The 13,900-nt window shown below is 41.0% G+C and overlaps 1 protein-coding gene across 1 annotated transcript in view; it reads right to left on the minus strand.

Moving 5' to 3' along the window:
• The window catches only part of EPG5 (ectopic P-granules autophagy protein 5 homolog), a 108,009-nt gene that overhangs the window by 27,806 nt on the left and 66,303 nt on the right, over positions 1 to 13,900 (minus strand). Inside the window, exons 28-34 of the mRNA XM_011288022.3 lie at positions 11,835 to 11,977; positions 9,965 to 10,121; positions 7,107 to 7,301; positions 5,893 to 6,106; positions 2,670 to 2,818; positions 1,903 to 2,104; positions 1,264 to 1,336 (exon numbers count right to left, since the gene is read on the minus strand). Of these exons, the coding sequence (XP_011286324.2) occupies positions 1,264 to 1,336; positions 1,903 to 2,104; positions 2,670 to 2,818; positions 5,893 to 6,106; positions 7,107 to 7,301; positions 9,965 to 10,121; positions 11,835 to 11,977 (1,133 nt within the window). The remainder of the gene's footprint in view (positions 1 to 1,263; positions 1,337 to 1,902; positions 2,105 to 2,669; positions 2,819 to 5,892; positions 6,107 to 7,106; positions 7,302 to 9,964; positions 10,122 to 11,834; positions 11,978 to 13,900) is intronic.

The following is a 13,900-nucleotide window of genomic DNA, read 5'->3' on the forward strand; positions in this document are numbered from 1 at the left end:
CTTAAATACTGAGATATCTAGCACTGGCGTAATGTTAACAAGCTCCCGACAAGTTCATGTAGCTTTGTCTGTATGCCTTTCGGGGAAAAGACTCATAAGGCAGCTACCTGCATGTGAGCAGTTCTACACCTCTCGTTTGAATGCTCACAACACCATGTTTTCACTTAATTGCAGAGCTCACGTTAATTCCCACCCAGTAATTCGAAAGCCAACTTACTTCCAAAAAATAACTGAGGTACTGGATAAAATCAAGTTACTCTCATATTTTATAGTATCATATTATCAAATTCAAATTCAAGAGAACAATTTTTCCAAAATTAAGGACCAAAATTTATTCAGTGTCTTCATTGTGGAAAAAAAGGAAATGAGTGTCCAGTTTTGCTTCGAAATTAATATTAAGATAATAACTCTGATCGACCAGACTAGCAATTCCACTAACAGAAAATGTCTTAAGTTCCCTTCATAAGGAAGCATTTTCTATGGGGAGAATGAAAACTGGTGCAGCCACTCTGGAAAACAGTATGGAGGTTCCTCAAAAAATAAAAAATAGAACTACCTTACAACCCAGCAATTGCACTACTATGTATTTATCCAAGGGATACAGGTGTGCTGTTTCGAAGGGGCACATTCACCTCAATGTTTATAGCAGCACTATCAACAATAGCCAAAGTATGGAAAGAGCCCAAATGTCCATCGATGGATGAATGGATAAAGAAGAGGTAGTATATAAATACAATGGAGTATTCCTCGGCAATCAAAAAGAATGAAGTCTTGCCATTTGCAACTACGTGGGTGGACCCGGAGGGTATTATGCTAAGTGGAATTAAAGACAAAAATCATATGACTTCACTCATATGAGGACGTTAAGACACAGAACAGATGAACACAAGGAAAGGGAAGCAAAAATAATTAAAAAAAAAAAAACAGGGAGGGGGACAAAGCATAAGAAACTCATAAACATGGAGAACAAACAGAGGGTTACTGGAGGGGGTGTGGGAGGGGGGATGGGCTAAATGGGTAAGGGGCATTAAGGAATCTACTCCTGAAATCACTGTTGTACTATATGCTAACTAACTTGGATGTAAATTTAAAAAAAAATAAATTAAATAAAAATTAAAAAAACAATAGGGAAGCGTTTTCTAAATTTAAATACGGCCCTACATAAAAATTCAAATCCATGAATGCATCCCTTATACCAAAATCCCCTCAGAACTTTAAGTCTATACATTTCAAAGGAATTTGAATATCTGAAAAACAATTTACCTTTCATTGTCCTCTAAAACCAAGATCCATGGCTTAAAGAGCTGGATGATTACTGAATGTAGGGATCTCAGCACTAAAACAAAGCAAAATTTTTAGAGACAAGAAACAAGCTCATCCTTTGTCAATTATCATTGGTAACAGTAAAAAAAAATCTACTTCTTCTCATCTATATACTCACAAACCTATGTTGGTATGCAAACAACATGTTTCTTATAACTAAGTATGTCTGTGTTTACATTTGCTGCAATGGAATTTCTTGAAGAATTTTTATTACAACACAGGGTCATGGATAATTTTTTACTGCGTATTTTTTAACGATAAAAGCTTAAATATTCAGAACCCTTTCCTGAGCAAGATAAAGAACAGGAAGAAAGAGTTAGAGACTGAAACCCATCTCCTTGCACCCTGCTCTATGAAGGAGGGGCAGAGACAAGCTGAAGCAGGCACCCCTGTGCGGGGGAACAGAGGTATGACACATAGATGGGTTCACACCTACACTGCATATTTCCTGTTTCTTCTTCTTGACACTCAGATATTTAATTTTATTGCTAAGATTTAAATCTCTCCATGTGTCTATTCAAGTCTCCTCTAATGGAAGGTCAGAACACCCCACTCCTTGTTGCACTAAAGGCATGTTACCTGCTTTGCTGCTGGCAGATGGGTCTTGAGCCAAGCAGGCCATTTCTGAGTCAAGCAGCCTTTTAACAAGATAGCCCAAGAGTGTCTTCATATCAGCCATGTAAGGACTCCATTTTGAGAATAAACCAAAGCTTTTAAAGTCCAATGTGGATAAGCGAAGCTTGTAAAAAAAATCTGAGAGCCACTGTATCGTCTCCATTACCTGGAAGAGAATGACTGGTCAAAGAATCCTCACCCAATGTCTACTTTCAGCAGCTACTACAGAGGACTGTGACAGAGGGCTCAGACTTTGTAACACAGTTGCAAAGGTGTTTGCACATGAAAAGTAAATCAGCAGATTTCAAACTCTTTTTCTAAAGCAGGGGAACCATTCTGTCCAGTACATTCTCACATGGACCCATAGCACATAAAATTGACGAAATGAGGAGCCCAGCCCCATGGGACACCGCATGAAAATCTGACCAAAGGTGCCAGGGGTGTAAGCTTAAGGATCGGATGGGTTAAGGTGGTGAGGGGAGGTTTAACGGGGTGGCCTGGGCTGCTCCTAAACGGATGGGCAAGAATCAGACTCTGAGGTGTGAGAGAAAGGCAAAGGGGGCATGGGAGGAAGCAAGAGACACAGGAAAACACAGGGCTCTTAAAGATAATCCATAAGAGTGCAGCTTTTTAGATATAAATTTTGAATGTGTCCCAACTGTTTAAAAAATAGGGAAGGAAACAGAAAAGAAATGCAGAGACATAAACTTCAGACACCAAAAGCTACACACCTGCTTATCGGACAAGAGAACATCTGGAGAGCTTTGAAGCACTGAGCTCTCCGCAGAAGCTGCCCCCTGCTGGCAGTTTGGGGCACAGCAGCCCAGGGCTCTCAGAGTGGCTTTCCAACACTCCGGGCTCAGCAGCTGCTCCGCGGAGCCTTGTGGGGCGGGAAGAGGACAGCAAGTTAGCATCTTTTACAAACTAAGTTTTTCAACTTGAATCAAAGAACACGTGTACTTTACAAAGGAACGAAATTTTGGGGCGCCCGGGGTGGCTCAGTTGTTAAGCATCTCACGGCTGGTGAGTTCGAGCCCTGCATCAGGTTCTATGCTGACAGCTCGGAGCCTGGAGCCTGCTTCGGGTTCTGTGTGTCCCTCTCTCTCTCTGCCCTCCCCTGCTCACACTCTGTCTGTCTCTCTCAAAAATAAAATAAAAACATTAATGGGGCGCCTGGGTGGCTCAGTCAGTTGAGCCTCCGACTTCAGCTAGGTCATGATCTCGCGGTTTGTGAGTTAGAGCCCCGAGTCGGGCTCTGCACTGACAGCTCGGGAGCCTGGAGCCTGCTTCAGATTCTGTGTCTCCTCCTCTCTCTGCCCCTCCCATGCTCGTGCTCTATCTCTCTCTGTCTCTCAATAATAAATAAACGTTAAGAAAAAAAATTTTTTTAATAAATAATATAAAATAAAGTAAAAACATTAAAAAAATTAAAATTAAAAACAAACCCAAACGAATGAAAATTAAATAAAAATCCAAAACAAATTCATACAGATCTATGGTGAAGAGGCCGCAGTAATGAGAACCTATTAAAAGAACTGTCCACCCGGACACTTGACTTTCCCTCTTGACTTTCCTGGTTCCTAGTGACTCTGCTGGGAGTGAGCACAGCCGGAGTCATCGGGGCTGGAATCCAGTGTTGGGAGTGGGGAATCCTGCCTACCAGCCCCTACCTGGGGAATGGTAAAAGTGCCACTCTCCCGGATGAAGCTGTGAGAGAAACAGCAGTAACAGGACAAGGGAGACTGGGTTGCAGAATGGAACCTCAGAGTCTAGGCTCTCTCCTCGTACTTACTCCTGAAACTCCACTCCCTCAACAGGCAAAACCTAAAGCAACACAGACACAGCATGCAAAACAGACACTACGGACAGCACTGTGCTCCTGGTAAGTCTCACACCCAGAGGCCAGGACTCAGACCTCCTCAGGCCCTTCCCACCCAGAGATGGCATGAGGATCACGAGGGACAACCGAGGCTGGTATATCTGAGGGGAGAGATGATGAGGCAGCTGCAATATGGTGAGCGAGAGATGCTAGGGAACAGTGAAGGGTCTGTGGTGAATGGCTACTGTGGTCCGGCTCCTGGGGCAGAGCCCCGGAATCAAGTTACAGGTGTGGGAGTCAGGCACACCTAGAAGAGGGTAGTGAAGCCAGGGAAAACAACGGGCATGCCCACGAAGAAGGAAAATCATAGAAAAGCAACGGATAGAAGCCCCGAGAACAGCAACACCCTCCCCAGGGAGGAAAGGGAAACCAGGAGGCTAGAAGTCATAGAATCTGACAGGGGTGGTACTGTCATTCCCAGGCTTTTAACTGAATTACTCTTCCTGGGAAGTATAAATTTCCTGTTAAATGCAAGTCAATGGTTGCCTGCACACACCGTTTACAATTCCTTAAAAAGGTTTCGGGGAGGGGCGCCTGGGTGGCGCAGTCGGTTAAGCGTCCGACTTCAGCCAGGTCACGATCTCGCGGTCCGGGAGTTCGAGCCCCGCGTCGGGCTCTGGGCTGATGGCTCAGAGCCTGGAGCCTGTTTCTGATTCTGTGTGTCCCTCTCTCTCTGCTCCTCCCCCGTTCATGCTCTGTCTCTCTCTGTCCCAAAAAATAAATAAACGTTGAAAAAAAAAAATTAAAAAAATATATCGTAAAAAAAATAAAAAAAATAAAAAATAAAAAATAAAAAAAAAAGTTTTCGGGGAAAAAACCCACAATGTATACTTGATCAAATTTTGAAAATTTAGAACAAAAATTAGTTATGCAAGTATGGATCAAAATCATACAAATACCTCTCCTGCAACCATCCTCCACCCACCCTGCAACTGGCCTCCACAGGAAACAATGAAAGCTTGAAAATGAGACCACGCGTTTCAGGATTTCTTCAGATAGTCCAACATATAAAATCATTAACCTATTCATTAATTGGTTTCTATGAAGTAACACAAAGATTTGGCATGAAGCAAATCTTAGTTTTCCATGACACCTATAAACTATCTGAAGTTTGCACAAAAAAAGTAAATACTATCTCATTTAATAAACTTCAGTAGAATTCCTGCCTAATGAAATTCCCAAAATAAAAACGCTAACAACCTTTACTCCTCTTGTAATCTCCAATACTCCAGTGAAAAATGCAGGGCAGTGGGGAGATGGGAGAGTGGGGCTGTGGAAAACTGAACACATCTCAGTCCCTTGGCGAATATAAACACAGTCTGCCATTATATATAGGTAAAATTTACTCGCAAACAAGCATGAGTCAAAGAATTAAGGGTCAAAGAATTAAGGGATACCAAAATGTATCCACTATTTGGACCTACAGAGAAACCGACTGGCACCTTAAACATATTGCAAAGAAGCAACTTCCTTCTCTCACCAAATCTGCAGTCAACAGAGGAAGCAGGCGCATGTCTACCCCGGCCCAGTTCAGGATGGTTGCAAAGTCAAGGGAAAGAGGTGGGTGCACGACTATGGACCCCAACACCACATACTAAGCGCTGCCTTATTGAATCAGGACCCATCCAAACGTTTAGGACAATCACTAAGACAATCACTGCCCTCTTCTACAAACAGCTTTCGGTTTGTCAAGCACTGTAGGTAAAAATTAGCAATTCTAAACTCCTGCGTACTTGTCTTATTTCTACATTTTTTTTTTTATAATTTTTTTTTCAACGTTTTTATTTATTTTTGGGACAGAGAGAGACAGAGCATGAACGGGGGAGGAGCAGAGAGAGAGGGAGACACAGAATCGGAAACAGGCTCCAGGCTCTGAGCCATCAGCCCAGAGCCCGACGCGGGGCTCGAACTCACGGACCGCGAGATCGTGACCTGGCTGAAGTCGGACGCTTAACCGACTGCGCCACCCAGGCGCCCCGTCTTATTTCTACATTTTTAGATGACATCCATAGAATGGTAAATGTCACATCAAATATTCGCTGCAATCTAATCAGTCACAATTAAAAGCCACTTACTTTGCATCAGCAGCCTGAGAATGTCACTGTACTGGTCAGGGAACTGGTAGAGAAGAAGGTAAGTCCAGTGTTTACAGAAAAGATTAAAAGGCATCAAAATATCTTCATCTGGTTCAAGGCCCCAGGCAGTAAGTGCCAAGTGAATGGACTCCAGAAGCCTGGTACGATCAGACAGAGGAGGTTTAGTGGCGTTTAACCATTGCTTAAGATCGAACTAAAAAGAAAAAAGAAACAAGAAGCAGTTTTACTGACACGGGGAAATTAGCTGAAGTAGAGAAAATGATGTGCAAACTTAAAGTCAAAGACCACTGAGCATTTGGCTTTTTACAAAAACTGAAACTAGAATTTATAATCAAGTACTGAGCGGAGGTCAATAATTAACAAGCACCCGGAAGCCTCCATCTCTGCGCTCTGGGCCACAGGGACAAAGCTTTCTCGGTTCCGTGTGCTTTTTCGTATAGGAAACTTTTGGTTAAGTTTTCCCTCTTAGGCAAGAATCCACATTCTGCCAAAAAAAAGAGCAGCCACTTAGGCGACTGTCTCCATCTAAAAGAGCCATGTTTCTGTGTCTATGGCAGTTACCTATCTCAGTTAATAAAAATTCAGGGTGTTGTTATCTATCACCTTCCAGAATTCCCAACTATAAAGCCTGTTCTCCCCCATTACAGACTGAAAGCAGTCTCTAGGCCCTAAAGAAAAATGCCTAGGTTTTATGATTTATGGATGTCAGAGAAATACAATTGAAGGCAAAATCACTAAGGCTCTGTAATTCTCAAGTGGCAAAGTAAATTCATTGCCTAGATCTCAGTTAATATTCTACTCAGAATGAGGACAAAGGCAATTTGTTTATATCTGGCTTCTTCCAAATATGAGAGACTTTGATATATTACAACTCATTTATCAAACACATTTTCGGCATAAATTCAGGATATAGTCAAAAGAAGGATGCACTAAATTACTATTATGAATATTTCAAAGCCGTACTGTTTCTAAAGAGGGCTCGGGAGCAAAGTCCTTTCTCTACTATGAGGAATAAGACTGCCCTACACGACACAACCACTGCCCCCACACGGAAAGGCTGCTTGAAGACGATACAAAATGCGGAAAGGGTCCACCTGGAAACAGAACTCCAGGGGGCCTTTCATTTCTACAGAGCGGAACCGACACTAGATCCTACGTTTCAGTGATGGCATCAGCACGGAATCACATCTCACCTTGGTCAGCAGCATGAAAATCATATCACTGTTGTCCTCACTTAGAAACTTCACCACTTTCCCATAGAGCTGAATGAACTCCGCAGGTGCAGCATTGGGAGTGAAGAAAGGGGACAGGAGAGAGCACAGCCTTCTATTCTTCAGAACAGTCTCAAGTACTTTTCTGCATTCTGACTTAGTGCCACTGATAAACACCTTGAGAGAATCAGAAAGGGAAAATGTCACCAAATTCTCCCCTCCCCAACTTTTATTTATACAACCGAGTTTTAAGGGCTAGTGTGTAAGGCAAACAGAACGTTTTCTAAATGAAAATGTGGAACAATAAAAAAAAAAAAATCTAAAATCATCACAGATAAACCTAACACTTCTAATGGAAGTGATATTAAAAATTCTGGATAATCCATTAATTTGATTTGGACAAGTCATAGAGAATTTTTAAAAGATTAAAATATTGGGATAATCTGAATCCAGAAATTTGCAAGGTGCCTACCATGATTACTGAGTATCAGCATTTTTTTTTTTATGTTTATTTTTGACAGAGAGATACAAAGCACGAGCAGGGGAGGGCACAGAAAGACGAAAACACAGAATCCGAAGCAGGCTCCAGGCTCTGAGCTGTCCACACAAAGCCTGACATGGGGCTTGAACTGATGAACCATGAGATCATGACCTGAGCCAAAGTCAGATGATCAACCTACTGAGCCACCCAGGCGCCCCCACTAAGTATCAACATTTTGTCAAGAAAACAAAACCTCTAGGTTATAGATATTATTGAGATGTGCTTTCAATACTTTTAAAAAGCTAACTTTAACAACTGATATATAATCAAGATGACTAATGTTTCAAGTACTGGATGTAAGTGAGTATTTAAATAATCTCAGGGCCAGGAAAGCTCCGATAAGCTGGACCACAGGCAGAAAGAAATACTAAGAGGACTGAGAGATTTGAATATACAAAAATTGTACCTTCTATAAGGCAAGAAGTATGATAAAATAAAAGGAAAACGACAAAGTAGAAAAATCAATTTAGAACATATTCCAGATACCAGGTTAATAGTCTGAGGAGCTCTTTCAAAGCAATCAAAAAATAAGAAATTCTGCAACAGAAAATGTGCAAAGGTCAGTAACTAGCAAATCACAAAAAATAATTAAATGGCCAATAAACACATGAAAAAGTCATGCAAGTTAACAAATACTTGAAGAAATCCAACTTAAAATAATAACAAAGTACACTTCCCCTTTTAGATTAGCAAGACTTTAAAAGAATCATCATTCTTAACACTGGTTATGGTATGGAGAGCAATAAATTCAAACCCTGCTATGGTAGTGGGAACAGGGCACTGTGACAATATACATCAAATGTTAGTCCCTTTGACATAGCAACCATACTTCTAGGAAATTATCCTGGAAAAAATAGTCCAAGTTCATGGAGATGTGGAAGAACATTTATCTCAGGCTTATTGTAGCAAAACAAACTACCTAAATATCCATCCAGGGCCCTGGGCTCCATACATTACAATATATCTGTACCATGGAACAGTATGTATTAAAGACCATGATATCAGTCTATATTTATAAACACAGAATAATGTCTAGAAGTTGTGTTTGAATGAAAAACACGAGGTTACAAAATAGCACTTGCCCATTTCTGAGGAAGTTTATCTATTTAGCTGTATATAGGAATGATACATCATTTCTACATACACACACACACACACCCACACACACACACATAACACACTAATAAACATACATACACAAGATAAACTATAATAAAATGTTTAGCTCTGTAACCAGTGTCTATCTCCAGGAGGTTAGAATTGAGAAATGTTTCTTCTTTACACTTTTTATATTGTCTGCATTGCTTATCATAAGCATACATCAATTTTAAAATCAAGGGAAAAAAACTACTTAAAAGTCTATTTTATTTTCTGCTCTATATTGTCCCCTTATAAGTATCTAATAACTAAGGACTCATTCCATTGAATTGGGGTAAGAGTATATGGTTAGTGTTTACATATTTCCATCAAGTGGCTTTCCTTTCCTTTATGACATATTTCACAAATGTGCATGGATACATTGCTCTTGCCTTGTTAAATATCCGTATTTTTAATAGTAAGTCAAATCAAGAAACGGGGACTGAGAATAGCAACTGGGAGACAGCAGTGGAGAGGTGGAGTGAACATGGACTGAGACAGACGACGTGGGATACAGGCTCAGCTCCAGCACTGACCAGCTATATTCTTTAGGCAAGTTATTTCATTTTTTAGAGACCTGTTTTCTCATCTTTAAACTGTTTTTAATGTTTATTTTTGAGAGAGAGAGACAGCGTGAGTGGGACAGGGGCAGAGAGAGAGAGGGAGACACAGAATCTGAAACAGGCTCCAGGCTCTGAGCTATCAACACAGAGCCCAACGCGGGGCTCAAACCCATGAACTGTGAGATCGTGATCTGGGCCGAAGTCGAACACCTAACCGAGTCACCCAGGCGCCCCTGTGTTTTCACCTTTAAAGTGAAAAGGATATCAGTCATTCAGAGTCACTGTGAGGATGAAGTGGAGAGCATTTTATAAATAATAAAGAGCTTGTTATTGTTAATAACACAAAAAGCATACGAAAAAGTTTGATGTCTCCCAGACTTTCAAATATGAGTAACTTAATATCTCTTGTATGGGAAGCAAAATTCTATACCAACAATTTTAATCGCATCTTGAGAAGTCAACAATTCAAAGGGGCTTCTGACTTATGTAAGACTCTGAACGTGTAACATAAGTCTGAAGTCAACCCTCACTATAACTAATGAGGATGCTACAGAGATTCAATATATGTGAGTGAGGCTAAAAACACAGAATTACCTTACCTGTCCCAAGATCTCAATGCATGAAGTAAAGAATTGCCTTGTGGGAGGATGGCGCTGAGTCTCATCACTGACATAATCCACAACAGTAAAGAAGAGGCTAATGCCAACCTTCTGAACCCCAGGGGTAGGCTGCAACTTGTAGGCATTCACTAGGGCCCTGTGGGAAAATACAGGTGAGGCTACTGGTCTACAATAAGAGAATACAGACTCACAAGTACTTCCGTGGTACTCTACACTTCTCACACAGGCAATATTCTTAAGAGTCCTTCAGAGCCCCCAAATAAATGTCACTTTAAAAATATTTCATGGGGAAAAAAAAATTCATGGAGTAGATAAGTATCTTCTACCTTGACCCAACAACTTATTTTTAATACACGGAAATGATTTTATGTCCTCCGGGGGGGGAGGGATGGAATCATATATATTATTAATATTCTTACCCTTATTAGGGGTCCCTGAGTGGCTCAGTCAGTTAAGTGGCTGACTTCGGCTCAGGTCATGACCTCCTAGTCCTTGAGTTCGAGCCCTGCGTCAGGGTCTGTGCTGACAGCTCAGAGAGTCTGGAGCCTGCTTCAGATTCTGTGTCTCCCTCTCTCTCTGCCCCTCCCCAGCTCATGCTGTCTCTCTCTCTCTCTCTCTCTCTCTCAAAGAATAAACATTACAAAAAATTTTTTTAAATATTCTAAAATGTTTCATATTTTATATGTAATTCATAATTCTTTAACTTTGTGTATTCCTTATATAACATAGATTTTTAATTAATTTAATTACTTATTTCTCTAAATTTTTTAATATTTCTTTTTACATATTTTTATTTCTTGTTGAGAGAGAGCGAGATACAGAGCATGAGCCCGGGAGGGGCAGAGAGACGGGGAGACACAGAATCTGAAGCAGGCTCCAGGCTCTGAGCTTTCAGCAAAGAGCCTGACGCGGGGTTCAAACCTGTGAACCGCGAGATCATGATCTGAGTAAAAGTTGGATGCTTAATTGAGTACTCAGGTGCCCCTCTCTAAATTTTAAAACCCATGTCACAGAAAGAGATTTCTATATAGAATAAGATCCCAGAATAAAGATATCTCTTCTAAGTCTCAGGCTGTTTTGAGTTCCTTTGCTAGTAAAAGACACATCAACTTCTTATTCACCTCATCTCCTTCTTCCCTGGACCCCCAGTCCAATCCACAAAAGAACTCAATGCCCCACTCCACACACCACTACCCCGATCTGCTGGGGGATTAGTTGCTGGTACTAGAATGTGGAACCACCTTAAAGTAAAAGGCAGGGTCAACCACTCTCCCAAGTCATGCCCTGGTGGCTTTAGGAAGAAAGAAGACATTGAGGGTAAGCCAGGAGCTCCAAGGGAAAAGCCATGATGGCCAAATGCAAGCTGGCAACTATACTTGAGAACCTAATTCCCCTGAGCAATTCCCCTTCAAACTCTGCTCTATAATCTGAGCTGACAATGCTGACTTCCTGGGTAAATGCAACTTTGATATAAAACTTAAGCACTCAATCTCTCCATGATTGAACTTCAATGTGCTGTATCATCTCATAATTCAGGGGTCAGCAAACTTACTCTATAAAGGACCAACCAGTAAATATTTTATGTTTTATGGGCCATAAATTGTCACAACTATTCAACTCTGCCATTGTGGTATAAAGCCATGCACATTAAGTAAATAAATGGACATGGCTATGTTCCAATAAAACTTTATTTATAAAAATAGGTGGCAGGCCAGACTTGGTCCAAAGGCCATTGTTTGCTGATCCTGTACTAATTTAATTAGTGGGTGTCTGGGGGTATAGTAGCATGTATGATTACTATCAAAAATAACAACATTGCATTTTAAATTATAATGCCCTCAAAACTTACGTAATCAAGTTTTCCGCGTGAACAGCAGCTTCCACAACATTAAGTGATGGTGGTTTAGCAGCTTCTGCTTGCAACTGCTTCACTTCTTTTCGCAAAACATGAAGCTGTTGGCTTACTGCTTCATTTTTATGCATACCTTCAAACTAAGAAAGATTAAAGTGGTCAAGACCTTTTTTGTCCTTGCTACGTTCCTAAAGCAAATATTATAAATATACTGAGCATCTGATGAAGAACTATTACTATAATTAATATTATAACTCAAAATTCTCAGTTGAATAGGAGAGGGGTGGGGAAAAAAATGTCAAAAAACTATTCAAGAATCTCAGGTTTTTCATGAAGGATCAAACTGGAGCGAGTTTATCACTGGTTCAGTCTTTTGTAGGATATGCTCTCTGTCACTTATGTTTTGATTCCCCGATTCTCATCAAAAACAGACTCGGGGCACCTGGCTGGCTCAGTCGGTTGAGCGTCTGACTACAGCTCAGGTCATGATCTCACGGTTTGTGAGTTCGAGCCCTGCGTCAGGCTCTGTGCTGACAGCGTGGAGCCTGGAGCCTGCTTCGGATTCTGTGTCTCCCTCTCTCTCTGCCCCTCCCCTGCTCATATTCTGTCTCTCTCTCTCTCTCTCTCAAAAATAAAGATTTGAAAAAAAAATAAAAAAAAAAACAACCAGACTCAATGTCTTCTACCACCGAGGTTTTCCTGGAAGCACACCAAGCGTCTCCTCCACTGAGCGCCTCCCCTGAGCCCTGACCACTCTCCATTCTCCCCACCCAAAAAGCACATACACGTCAACCTGAACCACTAGGGTGCACATCTCATGTGTGCCAAGCATACAAAGAGCACGACACAGATGCTGTTAATAAAACACTTGCCCTTTTGAAAGGAAGAAAACATATCCAATTATAAAACAACAAAATATGAAAAAATTCAAGAAGTGCGCCAATCAGTTGCATGCCTATGAAAGAGCAAGTGCCTGATTCAGTGGTTCCCGAAAGCTTGTCACTGATGAAATATTTACTCGTTCTCAGTAAAGACGTGACAATGGAGAAAGTATTGAGTTTAAAAAAAAAAAAAAACTAAATCTATTTCAATTTAAACAATTAGCCTTTAAGATTATGTCTTTCCTATTTGAGGGGATTATTAATATCCCTTTTCTCTAACTAGTTGATGGTGACCTATGTGATAGCTGCTTTGTTTGTACATTTCGATGTCCCCTTTTGGATATGAATGATACAAAACATATCCTAGGCCCAGGCTGCAACACAAAGACACAACCCATGTGGCAGTTGTGGGGGACAAGAGGACAGAGGGACAGCAAAGAGAAGCCCAGCCAGGCAGGGAGGTCAGGGCTGGAGAGCACAGAGCAGTCAGGCTAGGGAGCGGGGTTCCTGTCCTGGGGAGTCCTTTGGAGCAGGCTAGGGAATGTGGACTTATCTTGCAGGCATAGCAGAGAATGCTGAAGAGATGAGAACATTCAGAAGGTGGGAATGTTAAATCCTACACTCTCCTCCAACGGTCTCCTCCAAACACTGAGTCAGCAAAGGGTCTACATTTTCCTTTATACACACATGCCCAAACCCAGTCTTTAGCCACCTCTGCAGTGATTACAGATATCCTTTGTTTGTAAATAATGTAAATACTTAATTCACAAACGTATTTAACTGAGGTGCTGATGTCCCTGCCAGAGTTATTATCGTAAATTCCAGATGAAAGGCTACTGGAGGGCAACGGTGCTATTTGTTTTGTTCTACCCAGCACCCCAGTATAGCACAACTCTGACGGTACACGGAGTGCCTGCTTTCATGATCATGATAACTTTCTCCCATCAAACTCACCAATGTCAGATTAAAAAGCTTTACAAAGCTTCTTACTTAAAGACGAAAATAAGCTGTTAGTCTGAATCAAAAGCCATGAAGGTGAAAATCCAAGAACATATGATGTTAACAATTAAAATAAAATTTCTACTATTGGAGAAATGAAAGATAAGATGATTAAATGACTTCCATTAGACCACATAATGCATCAACACAAATATTAAATTTCCAACCTCTCAAATCAAAGAC

Source organism: Felis catus, chromosome D3, assembly GCF_018350175.1.
Source record: "Felis catus isolate Fca126 chromosome D3, F.catus_Fca126_mat1.0, whole genome shotgun sequence".
Classification (NCBI taxonomy): domain Eukaryota; kingdom Metazoa; phylum Chordata; class Mammalia; order Carnivora; family Felidae; genus Felis; species Felis catus.